The 19,720-nt window shown below is 41.8% G+C and overlaps 1 protein-coding gene across 2 annotated transcripts in view; it reads right to left on the reverse strand.

Moving 5' to 3' along the window:
* The window catches only part of ATAD2B (ATPase family AAA domain containing 2B), a 162,672-nt gene extending 162,273 nt beyond the window's left edge, over window positions 1–399 (reverse strand). For both annotated transcript variants that reach the window (XM_054023138.1, XM_054023137.1), the window contains exon 1: window positions 106–399. In XM_054023138.1, coding sequence (XP_053879113.1) covers window positions 106–252 — 147 coding nt within the window. In that variant the 5' untranslated portion in view covers window positions 253–399. The remainder of the gene's footprint in view (window positions 1–105) is intronic.
* Window positions 400–19,720: the final 19,321 nt, after the last annotated feature.

Below are 19,720 nucleotides of genomic sequence, written 5' to 3' on the forward strand. Positions count from 1 at the left end.
TCCCCCCCCCCGGGCAGAGACAGCCGCGCCGGTGCTCCCCTCCCCGTCTGCCCAGCTCTGCCTCTGCCCCCCCCCGGCCCTTCTCCGGCCCGCCGCTTCCCTCACCCGGGCCGCCGCCGCCTCCTCTAGCCCGGCCTTGGTGCCTCTCTTGGAGGAGCGGGTCCGGGACGAGATGAAATGGCTGCCGGCTCCGGCCGCGGCGGCCGCCGCTTTGCCCAGGGGGCGCAGGGAGCTCTTCCTGGTGTTCACCATGGCCCCGGCGAAGGCGGACACGGGGAGCCGCCGCCGCGGAGGGAGGGCTGCGGGGCGCCTCCTCCCGGGGAGCGGGGCGGCCGGGCAGAGAGACACACCGAGCGCGCCGAGTTCGCCGCCGTCTTCTCGGCTCAGTCACACACTAACTGGCCGCCATTACTCTCCCTCTCCCTTTCTCCGCTCGGTCACGGCGAAGCCGCTGGCTGCCGCTTGGGGGCGCTGTGCCGCTGCGCAAGCCCGGCGGCCCCTGCTGGGTACTCTCTAGCCCGGCGCCGCGCGCTCTATGGGTCCTGCTCTGCGTGCGGGGGGGGGGAGGGGGGTGTCTGGCTCAGAGTCAGCCCTGCTGCCCCGAGCTCCCCTGAGGGCGGGGCCTGTGCGTGCCTGCGGCCCAAGGATGGGGGAGGGGGGTTCTAGCTGCCTGCAGCCCCCAGGGAGGGGGGCGCCTGGCTACAGCCGGTGCCTGTTCTTCAGGGGTGTGCGGAACAGCCTGAGTGAGGCTGCCTGAGTCGCACGTTGTACAGGCTGAGGCTGTGTGAATAGCAGGGGGAATCCAGGGTAATAAAGCCTAGGTCTTATCAAAGTGCTTTACAAAGGGGGTCAGTAGCACCATCCCCATTTTGCCAGTGGGGAAACTGAGGTACATGGATGTATATCCTAAGTCCCCATGAGTCCCACTCCAGTGCCCTAGTCACTAGATCATCGTACTGCCTCTCCCCATCCAGCCGTTTCATTATTTGTATTGCAGTGGCACCTAGAAACCCAAACCTAGATTAGGGCCCTGACTTCTTTCGGGGTTGTTCATACACATAAGTGAGCCCTTGCCTCAAAGTAAGACCTTACAGTCTATATACAGACAGACAAAGGGAGTGTCGGCCTTATTTTATAGATGAGGAACCAAGGCACAGAGAATAAGTGACAATGCCACACAGGAGATTTGAACTTTTGTGTAGTATTGCTGTGTATTGTTAAAAGACTGTTATGTCTTATCCAAAGGGTGGCTGCATTTCAACCAGGAGAGTGGTGCTTCCTGTATAAAGACCCAAACTTGCAAAATGTACTTAGTCAAGCAGTTTATTTTAAGTCAATGGAATGACTATTTATGTGAATAAATGTTCCCAAGGATGGGACTTCCACCACTTTCTGTGAAAACTATGCCATGGTCTAATAAGTTTCACTATTAAGAAATTCTCTCAATAGTCAGGACAAGGGTACATTATAAAATTAAGTTGGCCTAAATTACGTTGATGTACAGCCACCACAGTAACTGAATCAGTTTTACATCTCCACACTACAATCCTTGTGTCAGCGGTGCGCATCCTCACCAGGAGTGCTTGCGTCAAATTAACTGCCAGTGTGGTGCATTGTGGGACATTTTCTGAAAGGCAGCAACTTACTGTGTTGACCTACCCTGTTTCCCCGAAAATAAGACAGTGTCTTATATTAATTTTTGCTCCCAAAGATGCGCTAGGTCTTATTTTCAGGGGATGTCTTATTTTTCAGAAATGAAAAATGCCTTATTATCGGTGGATGCCTTATTATCGGGGAGGTCTTATTATCGGGGGGATGCCTTATATTACAACGAGAGGCAAAACTGTAAGTAGGCCTTATTTTCGGAGGATGTCTTATTTTCGGGGAAACAGGGTAACTACATCGACTTAAGCGCTACACATCTTGTGGAGCTGGAGTTATTAAGTTGGTGAAGTGAGCGAGCTACATCAGTGGGAGCTATATTTTAGTGTAGACGCTTACTGCGTTAGGTCGACATAAGCTGCCTTATGTCAACCTACCTCTCTAGTGTAGACCAAGCCTCAGACTAAATGGGCTACTTGACTTGCTGGTTGTACAAGTCCCAGATAAGTTTCAGAATTTTTTGCCAGGTAGCCTCAGTCCACGTTTGATGTTTATTGCACTGTATTGGAATGCTAATTTTTATCTTATTTATGTACTTTTATACTAGACCCAATAATCTCCTTGGAGAGGGGAGAAAATAATACCTGCTATAACATGTTGGAGGCCAAAGAGTTTTACAGACTATTAATAGGATACAGTCTAATCCCTTTTCACTGATGTGAGGTATATGCAATTAGATCCCCTCCTCTCTCACCACTATTTTTTGCCTCCTATTGAACACATAGCTATCACAGACACAGTCACAAACCCAGGGCTTCAAGAAAGAAGTATGGTTGGTGTTGTGAACACAGAATTGTAAGTAACAAACTTCTGGAGTTTAATTCTAGTTCTGACACTGACTTGTTTGGTGCCACTAGGCAATTTGCTTCAATGTGTTCTGTTTCCCCAACTATACAATGAGGATACTAAAATTTACCATCACATGGCACACAATTGTTGTTGGGATGTATTAATCAATATTTTAAAAATCCTTTTGAGACTGAAATTGCAGTTTTATTCGAGATATAAAACAAAGAGAAAAACTGCTTATATGCAGATGGGATTCTGCTGTTTCTATATAATACCCATCATCTTTATATCACAGTTAGAAAATCTTCTGAAAACATGTGGCAAGACATGTTTTAAAATAAATATTACAAAATATTAAGCCATACCAGTCAGATATTTAAAAAAAAAAGTGTTCTACCCAGATTTTCAAACATAATGATTATTTACCCTGGGTTTGGTTTCAAATATATCTGAGTAATTAACTATTGTATATCATCCAAAAATCACAATAAACTTTATATCTTGCTTGCACTTTTACCAGGTACAGAAGTCTGATCAAGTGATAACGTGTGCTGGGGATTGGAAATCATTCTGATTGTCTCATTTGAAATTCCCATTTTCAGAACTTTCAGTTTGCTCTAGCAACTTTACCTCAAACATGTTCTTATCTATTGTTTAAATCCACACAGGACCTTTAAAAATTTTAGTTTGAGAATCAGTGAGCTGAGTTCTGTTGTATTTTCTTTCTTTTTCATATATATATTGAGTCTTCATGAAAGGTGACAGGAGCTGCAGGACAGGAGAGGAATGTTCCCTACCAAATGTATGGTGGGGACTGGACCAGAATATAATTTGGGTGAGGGGAGCTAGTATCACAGTTGATGGCAGATAATGTACCTTTCCCGTACTGCCGTGCAGTCTTAATAGTGCAGTGGATTAGTTCAATAATAGTTCACCTTTGGACATACTGGGTTCAAATTCTGGATGGAACAAAAAGCAAAGTAATTTAATGGTCTCCTCCTGCTTTTTTTGTATGCTTCACAAAAACATCACACATCTTGGCTGAATAAGCAGTCTATGATCAAGAAAAGCTCCAGAATACAATTACACAGAATGTTACAGATTATGATTGCAGTGTATTGGCAGAGCTATTTAGGGAAGCTTGCACAACATCTGCTTGCAACATGCCTGACTCAAGCCAACACCCTCAATTTCATGAACACCAAAATTACTGATGACTTTTTAAAAGTAACATGAACTTCATAGTTGTCCAAGTTGTCTCCGTAGTTGGGCTCCTGTCCAATTCTCCTTAAAGTTAAAACAATTCTCTTAAAAGCTACACTTTTATTTTATGATTTACTAATCTTTTGTACTTGTCCATTTTTTTAAAATATTCTGATCTCATTCCTGCAAACTGTACTCAAAGGAGTAGATCTTTTGAAGCCAATTGGACTACTCGTACTAAAGAGACTGATGCAGTTACAAAAATTCCTGCACGCTGCTTTGAACCTATATCCTACAACATCTAATTCTTAAATGTTTTATTCCCATTATGTTAGAGTGGTGGTGAACAGGCATGTTTCATGTTGGATGTTTTCGCCCCAGATTGCTTTTGGCAGGTGCTTTATTTTCAGGTTTCCTTGTTCTACAGATCCTACTATAAGGAATGGCTAATATTATTCTGATTGGGGTGCCAGCATGTGACTTTCCCCTCTATGTATCTTAGTTTGAATACCATTCACACATTCACATTTTCAATACTCAATATATAAATTAACAGATCACAAATTGCAAGGCTTAATTTTTTTTTTAGCACAAAAGGCCTAGTAACATAGGACTAACATTTTATAATATACATGCTAAGAGTCTAGATTTAAGAGCTGTTTAACAATAAAAAGTGAAGCCCTGGGGAAATGGATTTAAAATGATGCAGGAATTTATATGGTGCCATCCTCTTTTTAGATTGTTTGTTTCAAGTACTATATAAACTATACCACAGAAGGGTTTAACAACCAATTCTGGTCCTGTTCAGTACTCCTCATTCAAGAAAAGCTCCCAGTGAAGTCAGTGGGAACTTTGCATGAGTAAAGAGTGTTGAGTTTTCTTTGAGAGAAAGAGAAGAAGATAAAGAAAGAGGAGAGCAAAAGAGAATACAATGATTATTATTTATTTGTATTGTAGTAGGGTGCAGCGGTCAAAACAAGATCCGGTATTTGTGTTGGGTACTGTATAAACATTGTAAAAGATTTTCACTTCCATATTTTAAGGTGGAAATAACGTGTCAATTGAGGATTCATAATTTGGTCTTGCAGACAGGTGTCTAAATGCTTTCAAAAGCAAATGCCTCAAGAAAATACTAGGAATTACATTTATTTAATTTATAGAAATGCCAAGATTCGTCAGAGAGTTCATGAACTTCTCTCCAAAGTTATCCAGAAAAGAAGACACAAATGGCTGGGACATGTGCTAAGAATGAAGCCAGAGCATCTGCCCTAGCAGATGTGCCACTGGGCAGGTGGAGGAACACGTAGAGGGAGTTAACTGAAAGAATCCATCAAAAGGGAAAACTTATGGGACCTAACAATGTAGAGGACATGAAAGAGCAGCCTAGGATAGGCAGGGATGGTACAGCTGTGTTTGAGTTGGTCTAGGAAGGATTCAGAAGATTTTGTTCTAGCCTATCAATGTTTACAGTCTAGTCCGAAAAGGCACACACAAGTAAGGTGCATCTTACAAGTGGGAAAATCCTGCATTCCTTAATTAGGACTTCATTGGGGAGTTCGCCTGGAGAAGGACCGCAGGGTTTGATCCGGTGTTCATGTTTGCTTCAAACCTGGGTAATATTACCAAGGTTGATTTTGTAATATCTCTCACAAGTTGGAAAATTCCCAAAATACTAACCAAATAATCTTTTAGGAATCTATTTATAGTGTCTTGTGTGTTCTCCTTTGTCATGCTGCCAACTTATCTTGATTTTAGCTGAATCTTGGGGGGGAAATTGTTCATGAGGTATTTCACTGTTGTAAACTTACTAGAAGTCCTTTTCTCATAATACAGTATCTTAATACAGTAACTCCTCACTTAAAGTTGTCCCACTTAACATTGTTTCATTGTTAGTTGCTGATCAATTAGAGAACAGGCTCGTTTAAAGTTGTGCAATGATCCCTTATAATGTTGTTTGGCAGCCGCCTGCTTTGTCCACTGCTTGCAGAAAGAGCAACCCATTGGAGCAGCCCATTGGAGCTAGTGGGGGCTTGGAACCAGGATGGACTGGCAGCCCCCCATCAGCTACCCTAAGTTCTCTGTGCAGCAGCCGCCCAGCAGGCTATAAATTTCCGAGCAGTTCGGCTGTCCCTCCCCGCACTGCCTGCTCCTGCCCTCTGCCTTGGAGCTGCTCCCAGGAGCCTCCTGCTTGCTGTGCAGGGAGGGGGGAGCAAAGGGGTGCTAATGTCAAGGTGTCCTCCTCCCCCCGCTCCTGTACCTTATTGCCACTGAGAAGGGAGGGGGGCAGGACAGGGCTCAGGACGGAGGGAGCTTGCTGGCAGCAGCTGCTGTGTCAACTTGCTAATCTATTTAAAAAGGCAGTGTACTTAGAGTGGGGTCAGCGTACTTGAAGGGGCAATGCTCGTCTCTCTCTCTCACACACACAGTGTGTGTCTCTGTCTCTCTCTGCCATGCTGTCTCCCCTCCCTCTATTCGTGCTGCCTTGTTGAGGGCTCAGCCGAGTGCTTGTTCATCATTTATCACTAGGGTGACCAGACAGCAAGTGTGAAAAATCGGAACAGGGGGCGGGGGGTAATAGGAGCCTATATAAGACAAAGCCCCAAATATCGGGACCATCCCTATAAAATCGGGACATCTGGTCACCCTATTTATCAGTAAGGCATTCCCTGATATCCCACCCTATTCCACCCTCTGATTTCACTTCACCACCTCAACCAAGCTTTACAATCATCATTGCTGTATACAGTATTAAATTGTTTGTTTAAAACTTATACTGTGTATATGTGTATGTGTATAAAATATAGTCTTTTGTCTGGTGAAAAAAATTTCCCTGGAACCTAACCGCCCCTCCCCATTTACATTAATTCTTATGAGGAAATTGGATTTGCTTAACATCATTTTGCTTAAAGTAGCATTTTTCAGGAACATAACTACAACGTTAAGCGAGGAGTTACTGTACATTAAAATTGCAGTGATTCTCCTTTGAGAATTGTCCATACAAATACTCACTCTTGGGAGAAGGGTGCCCTTGGCATAGGAGTTCAGAAACCTCAAGCCAGTGTGCTTTGGGGCAGTGCCCAGAGGACAACCAATCAAGGTCGGGGGCCCCATAGTGCTACCACTGTACAAACACATAAAAAGACACAGTCCCTCCCATGAGCAGTTTACAATCTGATCAAAGAGCACAGATTAGGCTGCATATGTGGATTTTTTTTTTAATAAATACATTTCAAAATGAAATAGTTTGATGTCTATTCCTCCTTACCAGCCAAGAATATAAGGTTGAGGTTTTCCCTGCTACAATGAATAACATCACTGCAACTTGAAACAAGTGTTGGGGATGTGGCTCTTTGCATGGCTTTAGATGTTAATGATGACCCCATGTACCCGCAATTTCAAAATGAGCTTAATATCACATGCTGCAATTACTTAAAATAACATTTTTTCTATGAAGGTAAGGTGGTGTTACAAGACCAGATGCATCCTAACATTCTACAAATACATTAGAAGCAAGAGGAAGACCAAGGACAGAGTAGCCCCATTACTCAATGACGGGGGAAAGACAATAACAGAAAATGTGGAAATGGCAGAGGTGCTTAATGACTTCTTTGTTTCGGTTTTCGCCAAGAAGGTTGGTGGCGATTGGATGTCTAACATAGTGAATGCCAGTGAAAATGAGGTACGATCAGAGTCTAAAATAGGGAAAGAACAAGTCAAAAATTACTTAGGACAAGTTAAATGCATTCAAATCACCAGGGCCTGATGAAATGCATCCTAGAAAGATAATGGAGCAAATAATTGAGCAATCAATTTGCAAACATCTAGAAGATTATAAGGTGATAAATAACAGTCAGCATGGATTTGTCAAGAACAAACCGTGTCAAACCAACCTGATAGCTTTCTTTGACAGGGTAACAAGCCTTGTGGATAGTGAGGAAGCAGTAGATGTGGTATATCTTGACTTTAGTAAGGCTTCTGATACTGTCTCACATTACCCTCTCATAAACAAACTAGGGAAATGCAACCTACATGGAATTACTATAAGATGCATGCATAACTGAGTGGAAAATTGTTCCCAGGGAGTAGTTATCAGTGTTTCACTGTTGGGGTGACCAGATGTTCCGATTTTATAGGGACAGTCCTGATTTTTGGGTCTTTTTCTTATATAGGCTCCTGTTACCCTCCACCCCCTGTTCTGATTTTTCACATTTGCTGTCTGGTCATCCTATTCACAGTCATGCTGGAAGGGCATAACAAGTGGGGTCCCGCAGAGATTGGTTCTGGGTCCAGTTTTGTTCAATATCTTCATCAATGATTTAGATAATGACATAGAGAGTATACTTATAACATTTGTGGACAATACCAAGCTGGGAGGGGTTGCAAGTGCTTTGTAGGATAGGATTAAAATTCAAAATAATCTGGACAAACTGGAGAAATGGTCTGAAATAAATAGGATGAAATTCTGGGCGCCACATTTAAAGAAAGATGTAGACAAATTGTAGAAAATCCAGAGGAGCAAAAAACATGATTAAAGGTGTAGAAAACATGACCTGTGAGGGAAGATTGAAAAAATTTGGTTTGTTTAGTCTGGAGAAGAGAAGACTGAGAAGGGACATGATAACAGTTTTCAAGTTCCCTACATAAAAGGTTGTTACAAGGAGGAGGGAGAAAAATTGTTGTTCTTAACGTCTGTGGATAGGACAAGAAGCAATGGGCTTAAATTGCAGCAAGTGCGGTTTAGGTTGGACATTAGGAAAAACTCCCTAACTGTCAGAGTGGTTAAGCACTGGAATAAATTGCCTAGGGAGGTTGTGGAATCTCCATCATTGGGGACTTTTAAGAGCAGGTTGGACAAACACCTGTCAGGGATGGTCTAGATAAAACTTAGTCCTGCCTTGAGTGCAGGGAACTAGACTAGATGACCTCTCGAGGTCCCTTCCAGTTCTATGATTCTATGATTTATGATACCCTTAATTGTGATCCAAATGTCACTGTACTATTCCCTTCAAACTGGAATGGAAGTTAACCCTGTTAAAAAAAATCCCTAGGGAAATTTCAAAAACAAAGAAAGATAACATTTAGGACAAACCATTCGGATGCTTTAATTTAATTGACATCTCTGACACACTTTATACCAGCTATTGTAACTCAAAAAATTCCTTACGTTGAGTTCTTAACTAACATTTAGTGTTATATATTGTTTTCACAGTGCGCAGCAGTTGCAACTGTCAATCATCTTACTTTTACGGTGACAATTATTATTACAGAGCACCTAGAGCCCCAGTACAAACAACAAGGAGTCTGGTGGCACCTTAAAGACTAACAGATTTATTTGGGCATAAGCTTTTGTGGGTAAAAAGCCCACTTCTTCAGATGCATGGAAATGACTCCATGCATCTGAGGAAGTGGCCTTTTTACACCCAAAAGCTTAAGCCCAAATAAATCTGTTAGTCTTTAAGATGCCACCAGACTCCTCATTGTTTTTGTGGATACAGACTAACGTGGCTACTCCTCTGATACTTAGAGCCCCAGTATCATTGCAGTGTCACCATACATGGTGTTGTATAGACATATAATGAAAAACAGTCTCTGCCCTAAAGAGTTTACAATATAAGTAGACAGAGGGACAAGGGTTGGAAAAAGGATACATTTATCTACCCTATTATCTATATGGGGAGTTGGGATAGGGAGACATTAACTAACTTGCTCAACATCAATTAGAAAATCTGTAGCAGGAGCGGAACCCAAAGCTCCTTAGCCCTTGCTAAGTTTTAACCATTCTTACTGGAAGTTTGTGTTCTGTTTTATATGCTTTGTTACCATTTGGTTTCCTTATTGTACTTTCATCTTAAATTGTGTTTCATACTCAGGAATTCACACCATAGCTATTATGTTACTAGCATATATATGTGTTTGGCACAATTATACCATACATAAGAACAACAAAGAGTCTGGTGGCACCTTAAAGACTAACAGATTTATTTGGGCATAAGCTTTCGTGAGTAAAAACCTCACTTCTTCACGAAAGCTTATGCCCAAATAAATCTGTTAGTCTTTAAGGTGCCACCAGACTCTTTGTTGTTTTTGTAGATACAGACTAACACGGCTACCCCCTGATACTTACCATACATAAGAGTAGCTCAAACTGTCTTGACAGTCTCATTATTTCTTGTGTTCTATGCTGCTTTTAAATTTTCACTTAGATTACTTTTTCATGTTGCAGATTTATAGTCAGATCAGATCCCATTTGTGTCAACTGCTCTCACTTCATGGATTTTACAGCTGTTCATTAATGCTTATTCATCTTTCTGCCATAAAACCAATAACTCACTTTCCCGTTGTGCATCAAACTTTACAGAAGCATTGACTCCCCTAGCTTTTTCCCACTGTGTGGCTATAACACTCTTGTAAGAGAGATGTGTGGGAGGAAGACTTTTAACTCTGCATTTCCTGGTTTTCCAATGTTTGAGTTTTCGGAAGTATATTCTTGAGTTCAGAAATGGCACAAGAAGCAGATGGCACTCTTGAACACCTGAAATCTTAATTCCACGTTAACAGAGTTTTTTAGATTTTAATTTCCTTATCTTCAAATATTTCTCTCACCAACACCACAAGAGGAGCACCTGCTTTTTCCATAACAATTTCCTGTCTACCTGTATCAGATGCACCATTTGCATTACCTTTGACTTTGAGCTTTTTTCAGTGTTTGTTGTTACCATTTTCTCTACCCCTCCCGTTATCTATTATCATTCTCTGTGCTATGCCAGCAGAACCCCCAGCGGAGATGAAATATTAGCCAACAGAAGCATAGATACACCACCTTCCTGAACGACATTAGCCAAGACAACAAAAGTATTCTTCTGTCAACATAGTTGCATCTACACCAGGGGTTTTGCCAACACACGTAGGTCAATTATGGGGTGTGATTTTTTCACACTACTATCCAGCATAGCTATGCTGGCAAAACTTTGTAGTGAAATCTAAGCCTAAAATAGGACCCAGTCCTTCAAAGTATTGAGCACCTCCCTGTCCTGAAGTCAGTGTAATTTGAGGGCAGTCAGCACTTCACACATAGGTGCTCAGCACCTCTCCAGAGCAGACCTTTAGCTTTTAAGCTCTTCAGGACAGAGATCATGTCTTTACTAATTTTGTAAAGTGTTATTAATGTAAGGTCCTATGTAAAGCATAATAATCAACTACTGGTTTATCCCTAAACCTTAATTTGTGAGATCTGAGGACAGGACAGCTTGAGGAGATTCTTGCCACAGAGCAAGCATCCCACAGAAATGGAACACAGAAAAAGTGACAAAAACATTTTTGTCAATGGGAAAACTGAGTGTGGAATGACTGTGGAATATGCTCCCATATGTTTTTGCTAGAATCTCATTTTCCATACATTCTGTCATGACAATCTGCATATGCACACATTACTTCAAAGGTTTCTCTCTCAAGTTGTTAGGGTCACGCAATACAGGTGATGTGTTGGCATTTAATTGTGTTACATGTAGGTAGTTATTTTTTTCCTCTGGTACGGCTTATTTTTGTTTAATTTGCTGTTAAATAAAAGAAAATACCCCTTGCAACTCATTTTCTGTTTGTTTTTAAATATGCTGCTGTGCACTGCTTCTTCTGTTTTCCTTTGATGAGATGGGTGGTGACAGCTCAAACAATGCTTTAGTTTGTCAATGTCCAGATTCACTCCTACATCATGAAACAAGCTCACGGGTTGTTATTGTTTTCCACACCAGAGCTTCTGATCCCTCATGACAAAAGGGCAGAGATGCTTGCATTCATGTTGTGAATACCCTGTTAGAGTTTTTTCAGTGAACTCATTGTAGCCTGTTTGCTCTTATCACTTACCACACAGTAAGGAAAGGACCATTTATTCTTGTGCAACTCATGTAGTTCTTACCAGAGAATAAGTTGCATGAAATGCACGAACGGTGTTTTAGTGAAGTCTTGATCATGACCACACTTTTAACTTGGCAATATTTTTTCGTATTGTTTACATTATAGTGGAGCTGAAAAGATCGCTTTTGCTTGGATCCCTCCTGCCCCACATGCTTTTTCAATAGTTTTGATCTTGCAGTGGAAGGTATGTTAGGAGAACTACTAGGGGGCTAAAACAGACATTGAATTAATTGGGACACTACTTCCCATTCAGGGAGGCCAGTGGTAGAGCAAAATGCCACCAGCTGCATTATTATTTATATCAGTACTTCTTTAATATCAATTTTCCAAATCAACTATCTGACTGCAGTTCAGGACTCAACACCATTGCTCCAGGCACGTCTCATGGCTCCCTTCATGCCCACTTTGGTTCTACATACCTTTGCAGAACTGGTATGAGCTCCAAAATTAAAGTAAAGCACTTCTGTGTTAAGTTAAAGTAAAGCCTAAGTGTTTTGCTGAACTGGGGCCAGAGTGCTCACCACTTTGCAGGCTCAATCCCACTGGGAGGACAGTCTAGCTGTATCACAGCAGTAGCTTCTTAGATTTGGACAGTTTTGTAAAAATTTTTGCTAGTTCTTTAATTTTTGTAAAAAGTACCAACATATTAGTGAGATATGTGATATAAATGTCTTTAACATGGTAAAATAATAACACTTGTACTAATCTAGTGCCCTCATCGAAGGACCTCAATGCAGATTAAAAACTTTAAAAAGTACAGTAGAGCCTCACTAATTCATACTTTGAGACTTGGCTGATTTTATAATTTGCACTCACAAAAATGGCAATCTTGCCCCTATTCTCAATACAGATTTATAAGCAGACAGCTGTAATGAGGGCCCTGTCTACACAACCAGCTAGTGCATGGCAAGCCAGGGAGTAAATCTACTGCACACTATCTTGCCACACACTAACAAGACACTGTGTAGACCCTACTACCAGGTGCTAAAAGTTCCTTAGGGTGCTTTGGTGAATTCCCATTTCAAACATCAAAGCTGCTGTAGGAGGGTTCACATGTAGATTCACACCCTGCCTTACCAGGTACTAAATCACTGGTAGTCAAGCCCTTCATCCCATTTTGGAAAGCTTAATTGTTTTTACAAAATATCTTCCAGAACATTTAATAAATACTGATGTATCATAATACAATTAAGTGTAAATTACAACTACTGAATTAAAGATTCTGCTCTTCTTACTCACAATGAATGGTACCTTATTCTGTGAATAAACTTTATCGCAGTGGGGCTACTTGCAGAGTAAGGTACTAGTCAACATAAGGGAGTTCATAATCAAGCCCTAAATGAACAAAGTACATTCAATGAAGTACTATCTTTGCTTTTTAAATCATCTTTGCTCACACTCACTAATTCACAATGGGTCTCCTGTTAATTAGTGTGAATTGGCAAGTTTTGGCTGTGTTTAATTTAGGTTAACTTTAAGTGTTTTACAGTGTATCAGTGATTATTAAAACCTCTTGTTAAAAACGTGCATGCAGGAGTGAGTGCAAATCTTGTGACAACTGCTGCTATCAGTCAACTCTGCATGTGCTTTTAGTCATTGGCTCACGTTGTGTTTTTTGTTTGTTTGTTTGTTTGTTTGTTTGTTTTGGGTAGTTTCTAATATCAGCTTCTAACTGAGTTTGAGTTCTTGAAGTAGCAAGATACAGCGTTCAGGTCACACAGCATGGTATAAAGAAGGAAGACTCCTCTAAATGCCTATTGGATCTCTGAATATTCCATCCCATTCTCCTTTTTGCATCCCCTCTGCAACCTTGAGCCACTAGTTTGCAACCACCATGCAATTCTTTTGTACTTTGTACAAAGCCCAGACAGAACTCCTTTTGGAATACAGTATGTCAACACTAGTTCTTAATTGGTCCCTCAAGGAAAATGAGAGGTATTCTATTCCCCAAGGGGTTCAGAGTGCTGCTTCTACTGCAGTTCCAGCCGTTGCCCAATAACAAATCAGAAAGACCGAGAATTGGATGCAGGTCCCTTGTAGTCCCTTACATAGCTGTGACAAACACTCCCACTGTGTTGCAGTGTTGTTGGATACAATGTTTTGAGTAAGACAATGTTTATCCATTACTAACCTGTCTCTGAATGTACCTTCATGTACTTTTTGCCTACTCATGTTCAGATAACTTGATATTAATAGTTGTTGCAATGGAAGGAAGTAAAGCTGGCTATGCATCATCAGCCTCTCCTATCTGATTTTCAGAGATCCATTTATAACAAAATATATTGGCCTTACTAGGAGAACATTTGAAAAAGGAAGATAAACAATTTGCATAAAATTGTGATATAATTAATTCTGCATAATTCTAGATCTGTAATAAACTCTACATTGGCAGCCTCCTGTGTCTGTGCAGAGCTCTTTCCTAGATATTTGTACCTGCTGGTGTTATCCACTGGTGCTATAGTGGTGCAGACCTCCCTAGTAGATAGGCAGCAGCTTATTTAGGTTTGAAACAGTGGGATTTTCACAAGTGTGGCTACACTGGTACAACTATCTCCAGTACAGACAGGCCCTGTGACACTTGACAGCGTCGTGAAAAAATAAGAAAAAGAGACACCTGATTTTTAAATTACTTCATTACATATCTTGTATAATGATAACTACCTAAAACTGTAGGTTCAAATCTAGAGGAAATAATTTCTCCCTCCATGGTAAAGAAAACTAGGTTTTATCTATCATGTAGTGGAGTCTTTCAGACAGAGATTAAAAAAAATAAGGTTCTCTAGGGCTGTTCACAATATCTTTTCATGACAAGGATAGGCACCCATCTGACTGAATTCTTCCACAATGTGCATGATTATTGTTTTCATAAGTGCCTTTTTTTCCCGTGCACTTTACTGGTTTCCCTTCTCTCTCATCCTGCACTGGGGGTTGCTTGCTCTCTATTCCAGATTCAGTTGCAGCAGTGGCGTTGAAACAGTTTTTATAGTGCTGAGAGCCATTGAACAAAACTGTAAACCCTGTAAAAATATATGAATGGAATATATTTATTATTCCATTAATTTATTATTAATATAAAAAATATTAGTGGAAACCACTTCAAGCCAAGGAGTTCCAGCAATCCTTGGTTGCAGCGCTGTAGTGCTTCAGGATGAAAGTGCTTGCTATATGTGTGTAAATGATATATACCAGGGGATCCGAGTGCTTTATAATCAGGAATTAAGTCTCACAACCCCTTTCTGTATCCCCCACGTAGGGATTAATCAGAGATCTCCAGTAACCCCATACAAAGATAACACTGCAGACGAAGAACAAAAACAACATCAGGGGCGCGTCCCAGCCCCGCGCCTGCCCACCTCCCGGAACCCAACCAATAGGGCAAAGGCCCTGACTGCTTAACAGCCGCTGCAGCTAGATCCCCATAGAGCAATGGAGGACAAAGAGCAGGTCACGTGAGGTAAGAGGGCTCCACCCCCTTCTATTCTCAGCCCCGCCCCCGAGTGGGTGGAAGGAAGGGGGCTCCCCGGCCCTGCTGGCTGGGCCGGACGGCGGGTGTGTGGAACGCGGGGGGTTGATACATTGTAGCGCCCGCGCCAGGTGAGCGGAACTGGGGGCTGCGCGGGGTCTCCGGGCGGAGCGCGGTGGCGCCAGCAGCGGGTGTGTGACTGCGCTACACGAGGGCGAGCGGCTGGCTTCAGTGTTGCGCAGGCTGGAGCGGCGGGCCGAGCCGGGTAATCCCCGCCCGGAGGTGTGTGCAGGTGCTGCCGGGGGGGACTGAATGGGCATCGTGAGTTTTGCCTGCTCGGAAACGTACCTGCACTTTGTGTCGAGTTTGCAGTGTCTAGCCCTAAGGGGACAGCCTCGCCAAGGCGGGTACCTACCCCCAGCAGGAGAGAGCCCTGGGAGTTTTGCGGCTGAGTCTCAGCGACGCACACAGAGCAAAATCCTTCCCTCCTTGCACGTGTGAGTGTTAGAAAGTGATGCAGCCCCAAGCTAGGGAGACACCTCGGGTATAACACTAGAGTGGTGTCTGATTTCTTGCTGCTTATTGACACCCGCCCCCTGCCTCAGGGATTATTTAACTGATCCACCCTTCTATTTTGAAAGTGTGTGATTGTGGCTTGTCAGAGCATGGTGATGAACAGGTCTGTCCTTCCTTCCCCTTGGTTTTGTTGCTCTGGTGAGGTGGCGTCGTCGGTTATTCTTGGAGACCTGAGTAGTTGTAAATAAAATAAGGCAGCGTATACAAGCCTGATAATGTTTCCTTGTGCCGTTGCTTGCATTCTCTCGAAGTGAGTGCTGGGTGGTATACCAGGCGTAGCTTTGCTAAATGTCAATAGGACACTACAAATCAGTCATTAAAAAGAGTCTGGCAGAGCTGAGGTTGCTACCGGTAGTTACTGCCGAAGACAAGTCTGATCTGAGTTAGGGGACGGTCCTGGCAGTGGATGCAGTATGTTGGAGGTTTGCATAGCTGCCACATCACCCAAATGGATGGCAATATGCATTTAAGGAGGCTGGAATTTTATCCCCCTTTTTTGCATTTGACAGTTCAGATGGTGGGTATGTGACCTTGTTAAGATTATAGGTTTATATGCTCAAAGGTTAGAGTAGCTTGCTGTATGTTTGGATAACTTATGGCTTATGATATTGCATACATGTCACTCTAACTGGAGCTGATCAAAACCCTTCCACACATTGACTTTTTGACTGTAATGAAGATGTGGAAGATAACAGTTTTGGTTGAGACTTGGAGGTGGGTTTTTTTTATCATCAACATTTCTGTTTTAGAAAACAAAAATATTCTCCTTGGGCAAGAATGGAGTGGGAAAACCAAAATCTGAAAATATTTTCTGGTAGTGTTCTATTTAAAAAAATAAAAAGGGGGGGAGAAATAAGGCACTTGTCTTTGTTTCCTTGTACTCTTTGGGTTGGGGATGGTCTCTTTTATGTTTGTACCGTATCTAGCACAATGAGGTCTTGGCCCATGACTAGGGTTCTAAGTGCTATGATAATACAAATGATAATAAAACAGATAGTAAATGATTGGTCCCTGCTCCAAAGGATTTATAATCCATTTTAGTAGCTGTAGTAGGCAGTGTTTATGCTCTTCCTCTCATGGCTCTGTCACTTCTTCCTCCTAAGGAAAAATATTAATTTAGTGTATCTACTCCCTGCACTCCAGATATGGGCATGCTAATGTAGCTGTCCTTTGAAACAAGAGAAGCAGTGAGATTGGATCTAACTGTTTTCCTCCCTTGAAACTTAATTTGTGGGAGGATAACAGTTATAACCGAGAAACCATTTTTATTAGAAATTCTGTACCCATAAGAATGCATATGACAGGTCCCTGTTCCAATGAACTTGTAGTCTGAGGCTTCAGTCTCATGGTTGGAGTCTAAATGATGGACTTGAGACATGTGAGGGTGTAATGTACACGAGGAAATGGGATGGGGGAAGGAATGATATGACTTACAAGTATGATTACACAGATACAGATGTGCATGTTTTGATGGCTGAAAAGTTTTTAAAGTGTAAGTGCACATTTCTGTGAAACTAAAGGTAAATTTACAGTATATATTGTTGAGTGATATCTAGAAATGTCCAACAAAACTTTGACTCTGAGTGAAATTATTTGTGTGAATTGGGTTGATTTGTCTTTAGTATGCTCCTGGGTAATTCTGTGCCAAAAAATTAAATTCTATGCACAATAGTTTGAAATTCTGCATATTTTATTTGTCAAAATAACACAATATAATCACGCCAGTTTCAGTTCTTTTGGTAATTTTATTTCAAAATACCTGTCAGCAAGTATGTCTGTAACAATAAAGACAAAAAAGATTCAGTAAATGTTCTTTGACAAATTCCTTAGTAGGCATATTAATACAGAACTTTGAGTAATAATTCATTTAAATTACAATACAGAAACAGATTTCCCTCACCCCTCAGAAGCCGTGCAAAGTCTTGGCAGAATCAGGGGTAACGGAGGAGCTGAGGAAGATGGAAGTAATTGCTGGGAAGGAACATGGGAGTGAATGTGGAGGGTTGTTGGGTGTGAGCGGGAGAAGTATGGAACATTTTTTGGGTAGGGAGGGATTGTTAGGGAATTGGGAAGCCTGGTCCATGCAGACCCTGGCTGACCCCTAGCCTCTTCATTCAGTCAAGCAACATCTGCCTGTCCCCATATATCTTTGCACCTACACTCAGCTACCCTGTCCTCCCCTGTTCCCATGTGCCCCTGTTCCCGCCCCCACCCAGCCTCTCCAATCCCCATGTGGCCCTGCCCCCTCTCAGCCACACTCCATCCCCATGTGGCTCTCTGCTCCTACCCCGCCTCCCCTGTCCCCATGTGGCCCTGCACCCCCATTCCCATTGAGCCCATGGCTCAATGCTGTCACCAACTAGCTCCTGTGCCCCTGCCCCAATCTGTCTCTTCCCCCACTAGCCCTTCTGAACCCCAGTCTGTGACCCTTCCCCAGCAGCTCCATGTGCCTGATCTCTGTCCCCCCATCCCCATATCCTGTGCCTCCTCACCTGGCTTCACGGGCAGGGCACTGTGAGAAAAGTAACCTCTCCTCCTTCCTATCCAGGGCTGGCTGCCCCCTCTTTTGGCAGCACAGCAACCTTTGGTGGGCAAAAGGTATAACTGCAACACCTCTTTTGGCAGAATGTATTTTCTGCCGAGAAAAAAAATCAGTGGGGGATGTGAATTCTGCGCAACCGCAGTGGCACAGAATTCCCGCAGGAGTATTAGAACAAACTTAAGTGGTAGCTCCTAAATTCTGTAGACTTCCTTGCCAGCAATGTTTGTTAGAGTGCAAGTCACTAATTCCTCCTAATATTAAAGAATTTGACTTCTCAGACCAAATACTAATACAATCTAAATATAACTAATATAATGTAATGTAGTAATTTTTACTCCAAACTAAATAATTATTCCATTGTATAAAGCCAAGTGTGTCTTTCACAGCTGAATAAGTTTGTATACTGCTTCTATAAGTGCACGGCCTCTTTAGCATAGTAAAAACTTAGTTTTGAAGACTTGCTTCTGCCTGTCATGTGTTTTATAGTAATTCTGATTACATTTTAACTTCATTTTTTCATTACTGTCAAATTACGTGGATTCTAGACTTGAATATTGAATATATGAATATTCTATAAATATTCATCTTGAAGTGGAATATGTATAGAAGTAAATTTACCTTGTTTTTTAATAATGCAAATATTTAAAAAATGCAGATTTTTAGGTAGGTCAGATATGTAAACAAAACTGTATATAATAGCGTAGCTTTGCTTATATATGTGCTATTACAGCACTGTAAAATGGAGCAAGGACATTTTATATGCAGTGTTAGAGGGACACTAACTGTAGTCTTTTGACTGATACAAGAAATATTGCATAATCTAACCAGTTAAAGAAAAGAATAAATACATTTAGAAACTTATTACAGTAGTATTGATTGCTATTTTTGAGGGTGCGTCTGCATTTCTGTTATAAACTTATTTTTTTGTTTTTAGGGGGTTTATATGTAAAGTTGAGAAAATTAATATCCTGTTTAGCATAAATATCTATTTGGCTAACTAAGATTGGTTTTTATTCTCTCACGAATAAGCCCCAAAAGCAAGTGTAAATTAGGGGAGGAATACTGATCCTAACTCTTCAGGTTTTGCCTGGCTATTTCAGAAGTATTGGGAGTGGTGTTACCTGTTCTCTATTCTGTAATACCTATGCACAATGTGGTGCTTTGGAACCTGATCCTGCAAAGTGGTGAGCCCTTTCAACAAAGCACTTTGCAGGATCAGGCCCTTAAATGTGGTTCGAACCTCACTAGGAATTTTTCTGCTACTATTGGCTTGTCAGAACTTTAGTTTTTGTTTTTATTTTTGTGGCTTAATATCTCTCTTTGTAGAGAGATCAGGAGATAGCACAAGAACAGTATGGTACTTTTCAGTCTGCTGACTCAGCACACTAATCCTGTTGTATATTTAGTGCTTGAAAATCCAGGATTTAGTCTCTTGCCACGTATACAACAGGAATCATGACTTGATGTAGCAGTTTCTGGGACACTGCACCAATTTATTGGAGAATAGGGAAGCCTTAAGGGAGGAAATTGAAGGACACTGCATCTTTTGCTTATACACACTGTTAAATTGAAGG

This window comes from Malaclemys terrapin, chromosome 3, assembly GCF_027887155.1.
Source record: "Malaclemys terrapin pileata isolate rMalTer1 chromosome 3, rMalTer1.hap1, whole genome shotgun sequence".
NCBI lineage: Eukaryota > Metazoa > Chordata > Testudines > Emydidae > Malaclemys > Malaclemys terrapin.